Raw genomic sequence first — 20,036 nt, 5'->3', positions numbered from 1 at the left:
TAGGTGTTGGTAGTGATCAAGCTTCTTACTCTTTGTGTAGCTGCTGACAGATTTAAGGGAACATGTTTCTTCCATGCTCTGATCTTGTGGACTGTGATGTAATGCTTGCCCACTGTGCTTTACATGTAACTTATTCCCATATGTTCTGATGCACAAGAATGCAAGTTTCTTGAGGCTGGGAATATAAATCTTCCCTATAGAAGTCACAGCTGGGGAAGTTGGTACTGGCAATAGCTACCTTGTCCAGGAAAGAAAGGTTGCTTGTACACATGACTAAAATTGCCCAATTTTGCCGTGTCATTGCATCATGCTGTACACATGCAGGGTTTTTTTTGCGATTTAAATGTGTTTGTCCCACTGCATACTAAACCACGTCTGCATGTAGTTTAGTTTGGACCATAGCTATTTCTAGGTGGGGCAGCATCCAGCCTGCTAGTGGCCCACCCAGGTGGACTCTGGGGGTGCCACTGCTGCAGTTCAGGGGGCCCGTCTGCAGTTCAGGGGCTGCTTTGCCCACCGGCAGCTCACCCCCCAGCCATGGGAGATGCAAGCAGGCTCCCCCAGGGGTGGGGAGGATGGGGTCTAGCGCTGCAACAGTGACAAAAGCCCCTAAATTAGAATGGTAGGCTTTTAATAGTCACAATTAAACTCACCTTTTCAGTTTAGGGGACTAAACCCCCATGACATATACAAGTGCCCAAAAGTGTTAACTCGGTAGGGGCAGTAACTCATCTTTTCCTTTTTATTGTGAAAAAATATTTCAGGCCATCTAAACTGTGGTGGTTTTGAAGCTTTTACTTAGCATCTTCCCATGTCACTGCACTTAGCATGAGCCATTCTTAGATGCTGGTTCTTTCTAGTGCAGGAGAAAAGTGGAAATCCTTCAACTTTAAAGCTTAGAGTGATGTGCAGTTGCAGCGGTGCACACTTGCAAAATGGTGCCATGCTCGGTCTTAAGCATGTATACCTTTAAAAAGTATACGTTAAACCTTTTCTAATTGTAGTGTTTTTCCAAAAATACCTCTGGTAGGAAAGGGGAGTGGTGTGGAGGTGTGTGCATAAATAAAGGGAGGGAGGGGAAGAGAGCTTGGAAAGAGATTTTTAACAAGGAGCTTCAGTTACTTTTTCAGAGGCAAACGGATCCTTCAGTAAGATTTTGTCTTAAAGTGAATTTAACTTCTCTTTCCAGATACAGTTAAAAAGCTTCAGGACCAAAAGCATGATATGGAGAGAGAAATAAAGAATCTTCACAGGAGGCTCCGGGTAGGTTAAAGCTAAAACCCAATGTGTCAGTAAGGACTAAAGTGAGAAGGATGCTATAGGAGTGATATGCAAGACATTCTGCAGCAAGAAATACATAATATGTAATGGTTGAGTGTAGTTTATCTATATTACTCTTGCGTTGCTTTGAAAACCTACCATAAATGTTTCAAAGTTATATGAAAAGAAGTGGGGTCATGGCACATTCAAGTAGGAACTACTTTCTAGAAAATGTTGCTGATGTTAACAGGTATCAAAGGCAAATACAGACTTACTAATGAGTGGAACAGAGAACAATACTTTGTTTATAAAAGCAGATAAAATTATTTATTTTGAAGAAAGGGGCTTCATCTTGGGATAAAGTTACTAGGTCGCAGGGATTGACAAATGGAACTGTAAGAGCATATGTTCAGTGAATAAACCATTTTTTGTGTTGTCTGGTATACAGTATTTTTTAAATAAATATCTTCACTTTTTAGAGGAAAAGAAATTTCAGGACTTTCTGCCAAGAACCTGTTTTTTTCCCAGAGCTGTACTTTAATTTTTACACTTAAGTAGCATTTTACTTTTCTATCGTTTTTATGTCAGCAGTAACATCACTTTTAAATCATTCCTTTTGATGATGCAGTGGAATGGTGCATAAGTGCTTCTTTTTTGACCTGAGATTTCTCGTTGTTGCTGGCAGTTTAAAATGTGGTTTGTTTATAGGAAGAGTCTGCTGAATGGCGCCAATTCCAAGCTGATCTACAGACTGCAGTGGTCATAGCAAATGATATCAAATCTGAAGCCCAGGAGGAGATAGGAGACTTAAAGCGTAGACTTCATGAAGCTCAGGAGAAAAATGAGAAGCTCACAAAGGAGCTAGAAGAAATAAAATCTCGCAAGTATGTTAAACATTGGGAGTTATGCGTTTTTCCCCCCCCATTTCAGAGGTTAATTGCTTAGCTGTTACTGAGACTTCAGAAGGTTATGGAACAAGAAACTGTTCTGAGGACTGAGCATATCAGCCTCTGATCTCTGCATATTTTTGGAAACCACTTTGGGAAAACTGGCAAGCCGGTTTGGTTGGGTTATATTGTTCTGTTTAGTTCTAGTTTATATAGATCATACTTCTTTTCTTCCAGTAGAGGAAGTATACTGGTTTTGGCACTTTTGCATATAAGCATCACTGACTTTGGGTTAACTTCCCTGAAAAGGACATGGCAAGTAAGCAGCAACTCTTGCAAACACAGTTGCTTACTTGTCTGCACCTTTTAGAGGGGAAAAACAGTTGGTTCTTACCCAGTTGGCTCTCCCCATTTTTGCTTTTTTTTTTTGTATATATAGCATTTTTATTTGTGTTCTTATCTTTATTCCTAGGAAATCTGTCTATTCAGTTGTAAATATGTAACTGAATTATTTCAATTCTCTTACTGAAGCCAAGGCTTGAATTTGCACTGACAGTTCTCCTACCAATATGAATAAAATAAATTAGAATAGTTAATATTCTGGCTGAAAAGCAGCTACAGTTGACTCTCCTACTAAGCAGTGTGATCCAGCTTGAAAATGAACCTGTTCTTCAATACTATATTCTTGAGTAACAATTGACAACCTTTTAGGTTGCAGGCCAGAGTGATCCAGTTTGGGTCAGAGAAGTGTGGGCACTAGGACCCAGCTGCCACTGCTGCTTTTCCCCATAGCAGCATGGGGAGAGTGCTTGCAGCCAACCCCTCCCACTGCCAAAGCCACATATCTGTGGACTGCATCAAATGGCTTTACTTGACAAATATTCTAAATTGACCAAAAATCCAAAGCTGGTAATTTAACGCAAAGTTACAATAAATAGAAAAGTTGGTTAATATAGAGCAGGGTTATAAGCTCAGGTCTTGGGTTCACATTTAGACCTTTTGTCATAAAGAAAGATTTGTTTCCCAGTGTCTCTGAGATGGCCTAGCTCTTGTTTCCAGGCAGGAAGAGGAACGTGGCCGAGTATACAATTATATGAATGCTGTAGAGAGAGATCTGGCAGCGCTCAGACAAGGAATGGGGCTGAGTCGCAGGTCCTCCACCTCCTCAGAGCCAACTCCTACTGTAAAAACACTCATCAAATCCTTTGACAGTGCCTCACAAGGTAATTAATTTCAATTCATGTAGTAATTGTAGGAAGTAAAGGATTTGTGTATGTTAACGTGGCACACTGCTGCTATTTTAGCCAATTCAGAACTCTGCTGCTTGACTGTGCTGTTGTGACCTACAAATAAGGATTTAAACAACCCTTCTAAACAGAATCATGTTACTGGTGATACTTTACTGTTAGGTACACTTATGCTTAAGACATGATTAACCAGGTGTGATATGGCCACATATTCAATTAATGGCATAATAAAAGGAGGAATAAGCCACAAAGTTACTCCACAAAAAAGTGTAATAACTTTTTGGCTGGTTCCTATCACACTATTTATTGAAGGTGGGGTCTGTGGCTGCAGCTGGGAGTGCCATGAGCTGATGGAACTCCTAGCCAGTGGGATACACCATGCATTTCCATGGGACATGCAGCTACTGTGACACATGGTGTCACCTGTGTATGTGGGACCGGCAGCATGTGACGGGACTCCTAGCCACAGGAGCTTGCTACTTGCTGGTGCAAAGGGATCTCAGGATTATGATCTCAGGCTCCCCCTTCACTAGCAGTAAAATGTGATCGTGTCTAGTGCATGATCCCACTACCACACCTCCTGCCACTGTCACTTACCTGGTGATTTGGATACAGGTGCCTTTGATTCAGCACTCCCACACATTAGGGATATAAAATGTATTGTGCACTCAGCTGTGCTTCCAGCCATGAGTTACTGAAATTAATAGAGGTTCCAAATTCAGCATTCTAGAAGCCATGTTATGACTGCAGCCAAGTTTTTTTTTTCAGCTCCTCTTTGTCTTAGTGGGGTATGTTGGGGTGCTAAGAGACTTTATAAAACAAGATGTACAGCCAGCATAATCTTATGCCCTAATGGACTTTTTTTTGGAAGAGATGGGCTTGGGGTCTAGTTCTTTCACATCTCCAAAAATGAGCAGGAAGATCAAAAAAGAAATTGCAACTACTAGGCATTAGTTTTCTTAGAATTTTTGAGTGTGAATCACATTTAAAGTTCACTTTAAATTACTCTGGTGTGAAGGGGGAACATGTAGATGTAAAGTGCATTTAATTTTTTAGATCTGTTTTAAGGCCATTGTGACTTAAAGTAAATGATGAACAGGTGATCTTTTTAATTGCTCTCTACCTGAAGACCTGTCCTATGTTGCATCATATTTGATAAGTCATAGTGATTCTACAGCTAGTAATGTTTATACATTTGCATTCTTTCTATTAATGTATACTTCTAGTTTTTAGCTTCCTCATTGCTAACTTAGCAGTTGCAGTTGCTTGATTCATAGGAATTGAAAAAAGAAATGAAATTCTGATTCAAGGAGGAAGTAACATGAGGGAATCGAGAGAACATTTGCCTTTTATTTCTCTTGGGACAAAGAAACACTTGCTTCGGCCACTTTAGTTGCATAAAACGCTTCCATGCCCTTCCCCCTGTTAGATTCACATCAGCTGCTAGTCATGCTGTTAGAAAATCAGCTGACTGGCAGAGTGAAGTGAATTCTCAGTCGTGACTCTGTGACCTTTATATGTCCTAGGCTTTGTAGACTTCATACTGATTTTGATAAAAATTGGAAAAGCTGAAAGGAAGAAAATGGGTTACATGGGAAGCATCTAGCAGACCAAGAAATAATAACCATCTTTACAACTGTTGACACCTTCCAGTCAAGTAGGATTCTACATCTTTGCGTTGCCCATCCTCTCATGCAGTTTAAAAATGTTGATGTGCTTAATGATTTAAAAGAGAAGAAACAAAGCCAATGGTGGGAGAGTGGGAATAGGGATTCTCTTTTCCTACAACTGTCTGGACAGGAGGGGAGAAAGAAGGGTACATAGAAGCCCTGGGAGATATAGAGCTTGAGGGATTGCATGAGAGTATGTGGGGAACAGTGGACTTCCTGGCTTGTGAAAATGTACTTGACCTTCAGAAGCAGCAAAGTGTGCAACCCACCCAGTTAAAAAAAGGCAAAGCCACTTGAGCTTGGTGTATAAACCTCCCATATCACCCAAGTTGGGAAAAGTGTTTTGTGATAAGCTGCTAAATGTAATTTTATACAGCTCTGTTTCTTCTGCAATGCAGGCATGCTTTAGTAGTTGACAGATGCCATGTTCTGAGCGTTTTTTAAAATGCTACAAGTTGTTTTCTGTGAAAATAGTACTGCTAAATATGAGCCAATGTTTGTTTTGTCAGAGTGATCATGTGAGGGTCGAATTTAATATGAACACGTGGACACTTATGGTCTTTTTCACTGAAAACTATGGAGCTTGTCATAGACCCTTTTTTTTTCCCCCCCCAATAGTTCCAAGCCCGGCCACAGCCACAATTCCTCGTACCCCCCTCAGTCCAAGCCCCATGAAAACACCCCCTGCAGCTGCAGTTTCCCCTATGCAGGTAAGTGTTTTTTGATGGTATTTAATCCTTTATCTGTAGAGAAGAGCATGTGAAAGTTGGTGGCAATGGCATTATGTAAATTTTGACTGACTGGCTTTGGGGGCAATAACAATAAAATGTTGCCTCTAGTAAATAGCTTCTGAAATGAAGACACTCCTAGAAGAACTGTATTTGTCTAAGGCACTAAAAACAAAATTACCTTTCAAACCTAGATGATTATTTGGTGATTGTAGGTTTATTGTGTTGCCTTCCCCCTTTTTCCACAGAAGTTGTCTGGACCAGCTCTGCTTGCTATGAGCATACTTATATAACTCCCTAATGCCAATAATAATCCTAATAATTTCTCAGTAGTTGACCTTGTCCATACAAAATGAAGAACCTTTTTTAAATACTGGCTTGTATTAGTGAAAAAAATAATATTTAAAACCTACTGTCAGACATGTCAGGATTTTCTGTTGTAGATATTAAGCCTCCTGCCACATTGAGGCACTCATTCAAAAGTAAGCACATAGAGATTCAAGAGCAATGCCCCTACTACATGTTACATTTATTATTCAATTAACAGCTTAATCGCACAATAAATTTAAACCTGCAACAAACGCAAGGTAACTATCAGACAGTTAACGGGTGAATCGCACAATAAGTTTAGACTAGCCATATGTACCGAGTTATTATCACATAATAAAATGGTTGTCCAGCTATAAAAGAGCCAACCAGCTATAAAGTTAGTGCTTAAAAATATGTAGCAACTCTCCAGTTATTTTCTATCCATATTTAATTTGAATGTGTAGCAGGGCCCTAAGTGGAAAAAATTGGATGTTTTTGTGAAACAGCATCTCTTATTGCTTTCTGTGGTTCAGTCAGTAGTGACGGCATTTTTCTGAAGGCCACTTGGGTGTGTGACTGGTTTTGTCAGTTAGGGTGTTCTGACTCCATTGATCTGCTTTTATATTTCTGTTTGTTTCTGTGCTCCTGTAGGAATGGGCACACTTAATCTCATACTCTGAAAAAAGAGACTAGAGCTTTGGCTGCAGACAAGTTTTTCATTGTAGCCTAAGGCTGTTACGTTATATTCTTGCAAATAAAGCAGTGTATCATTGTACAGTACTGAGGAGTTAGTGCATAAGCTTTACAGTTCTTCATTTGAAGTTCTGTATCTCCAAGAATTATTTAGATTTTGAATTGTGCTTCTGGTGTCACAAGCAGAATATCAGGAGTGGATTGCATATTGTAGTGGACAAAATTACCTGAAAAAAGCAAAGCTGTAATATAACTTTCCCTCTTTTATTTATTTTTTAAACCTGTTGTTTGGCTGAAAATACATGTGTGTGTGAAAAGAGCGATTTGTCTCTTACCTTGCTTACATGCATTTTATTTAACCAGACTTTTTGGGTCAAGGAATGATGTAATGAGGCTCAAAAAAAATCAGTAGTGTTAATACATAGGTTTCTACTGTACTTTCCTCCAACACTCTGTAACTTGACACAGTCTGAATTTTGAAAATGATATTTTAATTACGTTTGCCCTACAGTAATATCATCTTCCATAGCCTGTTTATGTGTTTCTTCCACTTGCATCATTTGTGCGTTCTTCTATGATGGCTTCACCCTCCTTATCTCTAGTGGAAAAACAAGATTTAAAATTGGGGCCAGCATATAAGATGAATTTATTCTACGTACAGTTACTCTTGGCAACTCAGGCACTTCCACAAAGTAAGTATTTGCTCAAGCAGAGACTTGGTGAATTAGTGGCACAATCTGTGTGCTAGCACAAATCCCACTAAACCCCACCTAGAGAAACTGATAAGACTGGGAGATAGTAAAAACCAGGTTTTTGTGTGAAGCTGCCTACATTTAGGACCAGATATGAATGGAAGAATGCTTACCCTGTCCAGGTTCACAGATGATACCAAATTATGGGGCAAAGTTAACATACCACAGGGTAGGGAACAGATCCAGGTGGATCTGGACAGGTTGGAAAAATGGGCAAAATGAAATAGGATGCAGTTCAACAAAGACAAGTGCAAAGTGCTGCACCTGGGCAAAAAGAACCACCAACACACTCACAGGCTGGGGGATGATCTTCTCAGCAGCACGGCAGCAGAAAGGGATCTTGGAGTCATAGTTGACTCCAAGATAAACATGAGTCATCAATGTGACAAAGTGATCAACAAGGCTAACTGCAGTTCACCTCATGCATTAGCAGATGCATGATGAACAGATCCAAGGAGATGATGCTTCCCCTCTATGCGGCACTGGTCAGGCTGCAGTTGGAGTACTGTGTCCAGTTTTGGGCACCGCACTTCAAGAGGCTTGCAGAGAATCTTGAGAGGGTCCAGAGGAGGCCACTTGTATGGTCAGAGGCCTGCAAGCAAGGCCCTGTGAGGAGAGACTGAGGGACCTGGATCTCTTCAGCCTTCACAAGAGAAGGCTGAGAGGTGATCGTGTGGCTGCCTATAAATTCATCAGGGGAGGGCAGAAGGGAAGATGCTCTGTTTACTAGGGTGGCACCCCCTGGAGTAACTAGGAACAATGGCCACAAACTGACAGAGAGCAGATTTAGGTTGGACATTAGAAAGAACTTCTTCACAGCAGTTTGCCAGAATCTGGAATGGGCTTTGAGTGTGGGGTGCTCTCCCCTATCCTGGGGGTCTTCAAGAGGAGACTGGACAAGCACCTATCTGGGGTCATCTGACTGCAGCGCTCTTTCTTGCCCAGGGTAGGAGGTCAGACTCTATGACCTACGGAGGTCCCTTCTGACCCTAACATCTATGAATATTGAGTCTGTTAGCAATACCAGTTAGTATCATTGTATTCTAAGGAGTATCAATCACATCACAGCAGAGTTTTAGGACATTGCAGTCTGACAGTATTATCAGTACAGTAATGTACATGCATGCATATGTACAAGTTATTTCACTGATAGTGTGTGCGTGTACAGGCTTTTCTAGTCAAGGAGGTATGTAATGAAGCCTAAAAAGAATTTCAGTAAAGTTAATACATTGGTTTCTGCTGTAATTTCCTTTAAGGCTCTATATAACTCAACACAGGCTGAGTGTGTGTGTGTGAATGGATTAACCTACTTTTCAGTTTATTCTTTTGAGAGAATCAGGTGCAGCACTTCCCCCTCTCTCCTACCTTCTGTTTATTCCGGTCCAACTGGGAGATGTATTTCTCCTTTTTTGCCTCCTGGATATCCCATCCCCTTCCTGTTTGGTGATTGACATCTGTGATTTGGTCTGGTTTATGAGTACTCAAATTGTCCTACATCTGTTGACATTTCTGGGAAGTCTGTTGTCTGAATATTAATTATTAGACGGAATACCTTGTGCATCCGGAAGGACTTTATACTGGAATCAGGTGTCCTTCAGTTAGCACTAGCCCCACGTTAGGTGTTTAATAGGATGTAGTAGTGTTGCAACATGGTTAAAGAGGAGTGGCACAAAGAGAATGTTTAAAATATTGCAAGTGGATTGAAGATGTGCCTAGTCTGTGACATGTTCCTGTATTTTACTGTCATGCCAGCAGATGAGTTCCCACCTTTGGGCTTAAATGTTAGTGTTGCTTTGTTAACTTTAAGTTTGTGTGCATGTGCCATGCAGGCTGCCCATGCCACTTGGGGCACTTGTGCCAGAAGTTGGTCAGCCCTGGCTTGAAGCATAATAGGCAAACCACACAATGTTAGTCAGAGTGAACCATTTCTGAGATTAGTGCCGTTTCTTTTTTAAGCCATGCCTCCAGTAGCAAAAATTCCCTGCAACTGTTGATTGGTTCAGCTTTTCCAGTATTTACAGCAATTAGAACCCTGGTCTTGAGTCTGGCTACTTGTGTTTTAACCATGGTCATCTCTTAATTGGTTTGATTCATTTGGTGTTTAAAGTGCCAGTGAACTGGGGAAGCAAGGGTATAATACTTTTCAGCAGCCAAAGTAAGCAAGTAGATTAAGTCAGAAGTGAATATGTATGTTTTCTCTTTATGCTTCCTTACTAGAAAATACCCACGGCATCCCTGTGTGGGAAGCACTGGACCCCTGCACAGCTTGGGCAGCTTCCACATAGAGGAAAAAAAAAGATCAGGCTTGCCACTGTTTTATTTCCTTCCATGGAGCCTGCCTGCATGGGGCCTGGTGCTTCCTTGTACGACTGTGTAAGGTAGCAAACGAAAACACCTTGGACATGTTTTATTTTGCTGTGACCCAGATGCATCAGAGCATTAGTAGGGGAGGCGATGCAAGACCAGGAAGGGAAGGCGAATGGGGTGCACAAAGAATGGTCATTGCACAAGGATACAGTTCTGGAAGCACAAAAGAAAACTGTTTCTGCAAAGAGGAAAGGTAGTAGAAGGGCTGGCAAGCCCTCCTGGCTTAATAGGGACATTGTGGTCCTCTTAAAAAAGAAAAGAGGTGTATGAACAGTAGAAGCTATGGACGGTCCTCAAGGAGAACTATATGCTAATGGCCAGCACTTGTAGGGAAGTGATCAGGAAAGACAAGGCAGTGACTGAGTTTAGGTTAGCCACAGGAGTCAAGGACAATAAGAGGTCCTTCAGGTGCAAAAGGGCCTTTAAGCTGCTTTAAAGGCAAATTATGTGGTGTGTACAAAGGCCCATAAACATTCAATACATTGAAGAGAACTGGATTTAGCGTTGCAATTTGTGCTGCTCTCCATTCTTCTGCCAACTAAACTTACATAATCAAGGGTGTTGTTTAAGGAGGTTTACCAAAGTTGTTCTAGAGATTTTGCTTCAAATTGCTGATGTTAGAGCCAATGTCACTCCTATACCATTCTTATCAGCTTTACAAATGCTTGTTTCTCAACTGCTTTTCACCTCCTGTCAAACATCTACTGCCAGAACAAGCCATGTTCAGACCAGTCAAGTTCTGCATACACCCAGCATGTAAAAGATGTATTTGAGAAAGGGATGATAACAGGTGCTGTGTTTATAGACTTATCAGTGGCATACAATACAGTCAACCAATGAAGTCTACTTGCCAAAGTCTATGATATGCCACACAACTATCACCTAGTGCAGCTCATCTGATCTTTTTTGGAGAATAGACATTTTCACATAGAACTATGCAAGAAATGGAGGTGCTGGAGATGACAATGAAATGGCATCCCACAGGGCAGTGTGCTAGCACTTGTCCTCTTTGATATATACCAGTGACCAACCCATACTGACTAATACGAGGAGCTTAATATATACTAAGGATGTAGGCATCATGTCACAAGAGAAGGACTTTGCCACCGTCAAGAGAAGACTGACATGTGCATTGAGCAACCTCTCAGATTATTATAATAAGAACCAGCTTCCTGCCAACCCAGCCAAGATGCAGGTCACATCCTTTTCCCTATGTCATAGAAAAACCAAGAGGAAATTAAATGTCACCTGGGATGGAATCCCACTGACTAATCACCTGAGCCCTGTGTACTTGGTAGTTACAGCAGACCAAACACTTATCTTCGAAGCACATGTAGAGAAGACGAAAGAGAAAGTCAGCCCCCACAACAGCATGCTTCGAAAGTTTGCTTACCTTGAAGTGGGGAGCAAACCCAGCTACATTATGAACCACTGCTATTACCTTGTGTTACTTCATTGCAGAGTATATGCGTCCAGTATGGGAACAATCATTTCATGCCAAGAAACTAGACCCAGTTCTAAATGACAGCTGTCATGAAATAACAGGATGTCTAAAACCAACTCCAAAGGATAGCCTGTACTTAACTGGCTGGCATTGCACCACCTGATAACAGAAGAAAGGTAGTGAGCCAGAAAGAAAGATCATGGCAGATGAAAGACCCCAGACATCCTTTCTGGAGTCTCACAGAAGTAACCAACTGACTTAGTGTGAAAGTGTTTTGAGCACCGTTGTGCCCTTGGACACAAGAGCTGACAGGGCATGACTAAAATTATAGAAGGAAAGATTATATACAATCATTTGCCCTGAAATGGACCTGGAACCCCAGGAGGACCTTCTTAGTGGGAACTGCCTTCATATGCAAACTGGAAGGTCAAAACCAAACCTGATCAAATGAGGGTACTCTAATGACTCAAATGCATGCAAGTATGGCAAAGTGCAGACTGAAACAACTGCTAGTTTGCCAACTGCTTTGTGAGACCTGTACAAAGGAGGACCACACTGCAGCAATGGAAAGAGCCATCACTTCTGCACGATTCTGGAGAAACATGCAGTTTATGACAGGGACATGGGAAGAAGAAGAATCCTGATGTTAAAGTTAATGAACTAACTTATTCCACCATCATTCTGTACTTCAAATTTGAAAGTCTCGCATGTAGTTTAATTTTATGGATGTATAACTTAACTTTTAAATAAAAATGTCATTTATAGGTTAGAACTCTACAGTAAGCTAAGAAAGGACCAGTGCCATAAAAATAATGATGTATTTTTATGTGTTTAAAAGATGATTAGTGCAGGGGATCATTATTGAAAAGCACATCCTTTTTACTTTCAGCCTGAGAGTGGCAGTTCTTCTGGTAGTTCTTAATATAGATTGAAAATAACCATGCAAGAGTTACATAATACAATGAACATATAATTCTGTCATCTCTGTGACTGGCTGATATGTGGAAAGTTATCCATCAAGAAGGCAGTTGCTTTTTCTAATTGTAGCTGCATTATTTCTGATTGAAATGTAAAAGACATCTGTCTTCAAAAAATACGTGGGAGAACAAGAGTGTTAGTGTAGGTGCAGTTCTATACCTGTGTGTTCCTTGGCTTCCATACTTGGAATACTGTGAAGCCTCCATATTTAGGCTCTGTAATGAAAGCACTTCTTGTTCCCTGCAGACTTCAGCTAATGCAAAGTGGCATGGGACAAGGTTTAGCAGGAGTTTTCTGTTGGGTGGAGGCTTATCTTAAAGCTGAAGCCTTTTGAAGTTGGAGACATGGAAAGGGAGAACTTTTAAAAGGAGTTCTTTGTTTATCCTCTGTCTTAAGAGTGCAGAAGTATATTTCAGAATCATTGGAGCATGGCCAGGTGTTGCCCACTAGCACCCTTACAAGCCTCTCAAGTCCAGCCAGCCAGGGATCACTGTTTAACATGTGAGCAGATGTAGTTTGTTAAGTCTTGCTCAGGTTGAAAAAGAATGAAGGAACAGAGTGCATTTAAACTTAGACAAGCTTTCATCACAGCCATGCAACTGTTCCAATAAAAGATACCACCCACAAAAATTCCTGCCTCTCACATTTATTCCTCTTCACATTTTGTCACAGTCTGTCTCAATTAGGTCTTCTTTCTTTTTCCTTTATGAAGAAGAAATTAACTTTTACAGGGGAGATCTAAAAAGTGGTATTTTCAGCAGAAACGAGCCTTTAAAGTGAAATTATTAAAAAATTTCAACTTTTATAGTTACTAATGGAAGCAGTTTTACATACGTAAGAATTAAATGTGCGTTTGATTTGAAGTTGATAACATGCTTAAAGAATGAAATACGTACATCTCTAGCATTTGTTTAGGATGTTGTAGATGAGGGGGTATCAAACTTGCCTGACGCCCTGAAGCCAGTGGTCAGGGCTGGTCAAGTGGGGCACTGCACATAGTACATGTTGGGTCCAGCACGTAGTAGGTGCTAGCCCTGTTCTGGGGTTCATGGTACATACAGGGCCAGCACAAAGCATTCACTGCATGCAGCACCTCTGCTGGACCAGCCCTACATTCTGGCTAGGTGTGCAGGGACACTTTGTTGGCCTGATCTAGCCCCAGAGCCAGCATGCAGGGTCAGTCCAGTATGGGCACTACAGGCAGTACATGCCAGACCAGCTCCATGTATGAATGCATGCAGCACATATTCAGTCTGAGACTCACGAGTTTGATCCTAGGGTTCTACAAGCCAGATCCAGTTTGCAGGCCATATATTTGACACCCCTGTCATAGGTGAGCTCCTTATAAAGTGATGAAATAAAAGTCCTTTTACTGTAATGTGGGATAAAACTTCTCAATAATGATAATTGTTTTTCCTTTGGTTACCAGTACAAAAGGGTTATTAGAGGTGCACCGATACATTGGTCCGATATTGGATCGGCACCAATACAAAGAAAATTGGCTGTATCAGAAATTGGCCTGATGTGGCTGATTAAATGGCCTGTGCATGCACACAGCCACAGTGCAGCACGTGTGTGGCAAGCAGCACAGTCCAGCAGCTTGGAGAGCTGCGTGCAGCTGGTAAGGTGGTTGTGGTAGAAGGGGAGGGGTAGGGAATGGGTGTGGGGGGTGCAGATCAAGGCCCCTGTGGTGAGGGAGGGAGTGGGGCTGGGGCAGGCGCTGCCCAGCTCGGGCAGGGCACAGGACAGAGCTGTGACTTGTCTGGGAGGTGTGGGGTGGGGTGGGGTGGCTCGGCTCCCACCGCTGCACATGCCCTGGGAGGGCACGGGGAGAGGCATGTGCCCCCCAGATGTGTGTGGGATGCTGCAAGCTGGGGCCAGGGCTGTACTTGGAGTGGGCAGCGGCAAAGCTGAGAAGTGAGGTTGAGGGGGCTACAGTGAATTTTGGGATGTCTGCAGCACCCCCTCCCCTGTAACCACCTCCCAGCACCGCTGCCGCCTGCCCCAGGTGCAGCCTGGTCCAGCCCCTGCTGTGCAGCAGCGGGAGTCTCCTCGCCCCCCCATGTCCCCTGGATAAGCCACAGCTCCATTCTGTGACCCGCCCTGGCTGGGCAGGCCCTGCCTCGGGGCCACTCCCTACCTCATTGGCGGGGCCTTGATCTGTCGCCCCATGCTCCTTTCCTTCCCCCTCCCCTTCCATCACAACAGACTTACCAGTTGCACGCAGCTCTCCATGCTGTATCAGAAATCAGATTGGTATCAGCCAATATGCCTCCTTAAAAATTGGCTATAAGTATTAGCCCCAGATATCTTCATTAGTGTATCCCTAGTTGTTATTAGTTAAGAACCAAACAAAAACAAGTAGTCTTGTAATCTTTTAGTGTGCAAGGGGATACTACTGCTCTTCAGGGCTGTGCAAAACAGTAGTGTTTTGCTTTGACTTCCATTTCGATGGATCAGTGTTTCATTTAGAGTTTCATTTAATTTTGAAAGCACTGTTCTGTTCTGTTTCGTCAAAATGGTTTTGCTGTCTTGAGCTGTTTTGACGTTTTGCCCATAGGCTTTAATGGGGACGCATGAAAATGCCTATAGCGTAGTCACTTCGTGCCTGATTCCAATGAAACTTGCAGGGATGGTATCCCCTTCTGAGGGTATGAAACCTGCCAAGTTTCAAGGAGATAGGTGCAGGGGTTTTGGGGAAATTGCACCTCAAGCTGCTACCAAGCAGGAGCCAGAGTCCTATGATCTGGTAGGCAGACCAGGGGCCTGTACCCCCCCAGAGGAGTCCGGCAGAGCCCCTGCAGCCCTCCTGGGGGTGTGGGTGGGCCCCCCGATTTGCTCCTGCCACCTGGGACCCAGTGCTGAGGAACTGAGCCCGGCTGGGGGAAGTGCCTCCCACCGCCGGGCTCAGTTCCCAGCGGTTCGCAATGCTTGAAAACTGAGCCCAGCTGGGGAAGGCACTTCCCCCAGCCAGGCTCTGTTCCCAGTGCTGGGAAACTCAGCCTGGCTGGGGGAGATGCCTCCCCTAGGTGGCCCTCCCCCTCCCCCCCAGCACTGGAAAACTCAGCCTGGCAGTGGGATGCGCCTCCCCCAGCCGGGCTGAGTTTCCCAGCGCTGGGAACTGCCCAGGGGCGGGAGGCGCTTCCCCCCCACTGGGCTCAGTTCCCAGTGGCTGGCAGCTCTGGAACTCAGCCTGGCAGGGGGAAGTGCCTCCCGCCACCAGACTCAGCTCCCAGCGGCTCGCGGCCCTGTGGAACTCAGCCAGGTGGTTTGAGACGCAGTGCAGCGCTGGCTCTGCCTGTCTTCTGCCACTGGACTGAGCTTCATGGGGCTGGTGGAGCCGATCGGAGCGCAGCGGAGCAGTCGTGAGGTGGGCAGAGCCAGCTGCACTCTTATCGGCTTCATCAGCCCCACAGAGCGCAGGCAGGGAGCGGGGAGAGCCAGGGCTGTGCTCCCTGCTGGGCTGAGCTACATGGGGCTCGCGAGCTGCTTGGAGCGCAGTCCTGGCTCTCCCCTGCTTTCCACCACCTTGCTGCTGCTTTGAAACTCTAAACGTTTCTAAACTTTTGAAACATTTCTACTGGCCTCATTTTGTTTTGAGGCTGTTTCAAAGCCTTTAATTTCGTTTCGATTTCACTGTTTCAAGCTTGAAATGAGTTGAAACAGTGTCAAAACAAAACAGCCGGCAAAGCTTTGCACAGCCCTACTGACGTTATACCATTAAATTTCTTTATCCTGTCTTCGGTTAGGTTCTTCTGTGTGACTTGTAACGAGACACATCTGACCTTTTATCTTGTGATGATAATGAGCGCTCATTTAACCTTCTGTGTTGTCATGGACCAGATGGAAACCTGACAGGCTGTTCTTGTTACCCACTTTATTGAGTTGATTACGCAGCTTATATATAGGAATTGGTTAGAAAGGATAATGAGTAAATAATGAATGTGTGCTATAATATGCATTAGCTATTTCGTAACCAAAATAATTTTCAGAAACTGACACAGAGTTCCCTCCCATCTCCATTTCCATTCTTCCCTGCTTCCCCACATTTTCTTTATAAATAAGCTCCAAGTTTTGATTGACAGTGGGTATGGTTGACTGCATTGTAAATATTGCAGATTTTTACTATTTTAACAGAATTGGGCAGGGGCAGGCACTGCACAACCCAGGCAGAGTGCAGGACCGAGCTGTGGCTTGTCTGAGGCCTGTGGGGAGGGGGATGGCTCCCATGGCTTCGTGTACCCCGAGAGGGCATAGAAGGTGTATGCTTCTGGATCTGCGTGTGGGCCGAGGGCGGGCTTCTGCTATGGCCTGGGGCGGCACTGAGCTCTTCCTGGGGTGGGGGCTGGGCCAGGCTGCATTATCAACCTGGGTATGTTTATGCTGTATACAGATACTATAGCACATAAATATATTAACAGTGACCATATAAAATCAGGTGAATTAATTAAACTCTGAATTAACCTACTTTGTTTCTTTTTTAACTTACTGATATTTAACTTTATATAAAATAGATTCTGACTTGGGCATTTTACTGTTTCAGAGGCATTCTATAAGTGGACCAATATCAACTTCCAAACCCCTTACTACTCTGACAGACAAAAGACCAAGCTACGCAGAAATCCCCGTTCAGGGTAGGTGTTCTTCTTCATTAGCTTTCCTTCTAGTAAAACTACCAGGATCGATTTGTAGTTGGTGTCTTTCTCATCAGAAACCTTTAAATTTTGAGAGCAACGTAAAACATAAGAACAAGAGACTTTGTAGGAATGCTGAAACCATAGGTCTTTGGTACACACATTGAAGTATGTGTGACTGCTTATCTGGAGGATATATATTTGATAATAAATAATAATTTAAATTGTCTGCAGTAAACATTTGGCAGTGTGCTCCAGCTTTCAAAATATAATTCTTCCAAACAAGTGAAGGATGTTGGATGTTCTTAATTAGCATGAGGTACAATTTCTTTTCATCTCCTCCATACACAAGAAAAGTAGAGCTGCATATGGTGGCTATAGCTCTTGTCAGACTGGAACAAATTCTAATGAAAATGCTTTTCATAGAATTTATGATTGTTTTGGAATGCCTAAATCTGAGGCCCTTTCTCCTACTATATGTGTATAGTTTGATTGTAGTTACAGGTCTCCTGAGCCCTGACCTGATTCTGCAGAGAGACCTTTTACAGTTTTTATTTGCCATGGCCAATATTTTTTTGTAGTTTTGCTTAATTAAATTTTACAAGCTGTGTGTAGAAAATGGAGTAATTCTTTCATCTGAAAAAGTCAGTCCATAATAGCAGCTTGCTTACAAGTGATAGAGAGAGAAGTTCTCAAGAGAACATATAATGAAGAATATTCTTATGTGCAGGTGTGAAAGCCTGGTCCTACCAGACTCAAATTCAGAGTCCACCAAGGAATGCAAACAAATGACTTGAGTTTATTCTATAATGAGCACACTGTGTGCAATTCTCTACAAAACCAAAGAACTGTAATCCTGTGGAATCAAAAGTGGGATTTCTTGCAAAATCCCTACACTCCTGTTGTTCTCCCACTGCTGTTTTTGTGCTGTCCCTCATGCCTGGTATTTCCGCCCTGAATTTGCACCAAAGATGCAGTGTTGCCTGTGCTAGCGAGGCTGAGGTGGGGTGTGAAGCATTCTTAGGGTCAGATAGGGTTCCAGACAGACTATGTTAAACTGTATTTGTTAAATACTATCTAAATAAAGTTGACTAGCAATTAGAATATAGGATCTTTTTGCGAAAGATTCAACATCCCCTCCCCTTTTAGCTAACACCTAGAAAAAATGCAGTGTGGGCATTTTTCTGTTGTGGTACGATCAGCGTCCTCTTGACACTGTAAGAGCATTCCTATAAAGTACAAATCAAGACAAGATGGGCCAGATCTTCAGCTATTATAAATTGGTATAGCTCACTGGTTCAACCTCTCTAGTGCAGGCGCTGGATGAATGGAGTACAGCTGGTCTGCAGGCTGAATCTGACCGGCAAACCCAACCCCATGTGCTGGGTCTGGGGCATGACCTGGCCCAATCTGGCACCATGTCATCTAGCTCGTGAGACTCCCCACAGAACAAAGCATGTAGAGCAGGGGTGGGCTATTCTTTTGGGTGGAGGGCCATTTACTGAGTTTTGTCAAGTCATCGAGGGCCACATAACAGGCAGCCAGGGCAGATAAATATTAATTTTATAAAAAATTTTTGGGGACCTGTGGGCTGGATAGAATGGCCTGGTGGGCTGCATCTGGCCCATCCCTGATCTAGAGGCAGGGGAACAGTGGCATTGTTAATTGCCACTGGACTCCCACAGCTGCAGCACTTAGTGCTGCCACTGCTCCCCCACCGCCAAACTTCCAGACCTGTGAGGAGCCCAGATTTGGGCTTTGGGTTGTACTTTGAGCATTATTGGTATAGCCAATTTAATGGACCTCAGCCAATTATGTAAGGTAAGGATCTGGCCTACTGTCTGTAATACAAAAAAAAAAAAAAAAAGCTTTCTGGAAAAAATCAGAGCAACATTTTTTCTTTTGTAATTTACCTTCAAGTGCAATTAGAGAGTTCCTGTTTATAAATAGGTACAGGAAGCTGTAAGTGGGCATCTTTTTTGTATGTGATAACAAGCTGAGCTTACCAGTTGAGTTACCTGTTCCCCGAATGTGCAGCAGACAGCTTGTAAAAAGTGTGTGCTTATGCAGCTGGCATCTGCTGTTACAGTGTGATAATTGCTTCTTTCACTTTCAGTCTGATTTTTCATGTTTAATCCAACAGAGTTCTAACGTTTCACTGTCAGCAATCTTGTTGATTACGATAATTACAATTCACAGTGTGTAAAATATTATCCACTAAATGAGTACCTCAGTCAGTTTGAACAGTGACTTCCTTACTGTAAAAAGTAGGCCTTCTCCCATCAAGCATCTAACATACTGTAATTTATGTTTCTATACAGGTTTGTTTCTGAATGGGGATAACTTAAAATGATATTCCCATTATATTACCTTGTTTCATTTGTTATCCCAGGGGTTTGTAATTTCTTGAAATGGCTGTCTCTGTGAGTAGGATATTGAGCAACATTTGTCTTTGATAAATCACCAGGGTGCCTTTTGAGGTGGTTATGCCCAGGAATAAGTCTTGCAAGGCTAGTGAGCTCAGGTTTTTTTACATCCTACATACAGCTATCAAAGTACACAGGCTATAAATAGGGCCAAAATATTGTGAGGTCAAATGCAAAATAGGCCAAGATGACATTCATGACACAATGGCATGCTGCTTCCTCCCAAGGACTAGATAAGGTATAAAATGATACCTTGTGTATCTTATGATAGGTTTATTCTTAGTTTAGTTTCAGTATATAAGGTGCTCTGTTGTATGTAAATAAGTTACATTTTTCTTTGCCGTTTTGTCAGTATTTGATGTAATGGCTCTTCAGCAACAAGACAAGAAACTGGATTAAAGTTAAAAGTGTTGCTTTTTCCAATTCCTAATATTTCCCTGTTTTGGTAACTTTGTTTTGTCTGTCAAAACTCTGTTCACAATATGCCCTTCCTGTAAGAATGAATTGCTATCGTATTTTGGGCGTAACGCTCTGATTTATGTCTGTTTGGGGGTTTTATCCTAGATGTTTTTTTAAGATAATCCCCATGTGACTCCAAGCTATATACTTCCTTTCAGTTTAGAAAATATCAGGCCCAGACA

The 20,036-nt window shown here is 42.7% G+C and overlaps 1 protein-coding gene across 2 annotated transcripts in view; it reads left to right on the top strand.

The window, feature by feature from the left end:
- The window catches only part of SPECC1L (sperm antigen with calponin homology and coiled-coil domains 1 like), a 112,648-nt gene that overhangs the window by 48,055 nt on the left and 44,557 nt on the right, over positions 1-20,036 (top strand). For both annotated transcript variants that reach the window (XM_019539155.1, XM_019539156.1), the window contains exons 7-11: positions 1,190-1,263; positions 1,969-2,144; positions 3,207-3,370; positions 5,683-5,774; positions 16,879-16,969. In XM_019539155.1, the coding sequence (XP_019394700.1) occupies positions 1,190-1,263; positions 1,969-2,144; positions 3,207-3,370; positions 5,683-5,774; positions 16,879-16,969 (597 nt within the window). The remainder of the gene's footprint in view (positions 1-1,189; positions 1,264-1,968; positions 2,145-3,206; positions 3,371-5,682; positions 5,775-16,878; positions 16,970-20,036) is intronic.

The sequence above is a fragment of the Crocodylus porosus genome, unplaced genomic scaffold (genome assembly GCF_001723895.1).
Source record: "Crocodylus porosus isolate Cpor-Errol unplaced genomic scaffold, CroPor_comp1, whole genome shotgun sequence".
Taxonomy (NCBI): Eukaryota; Metazoa; Chordata; order Crocodylia; family Crocodylidae; genus Crocodylus; species Crocodylus porosus.
Note: the sequence above shows the minus strand (reverse complement) of the source record. Positions and strands in the feature narration are given on the sequence as shown.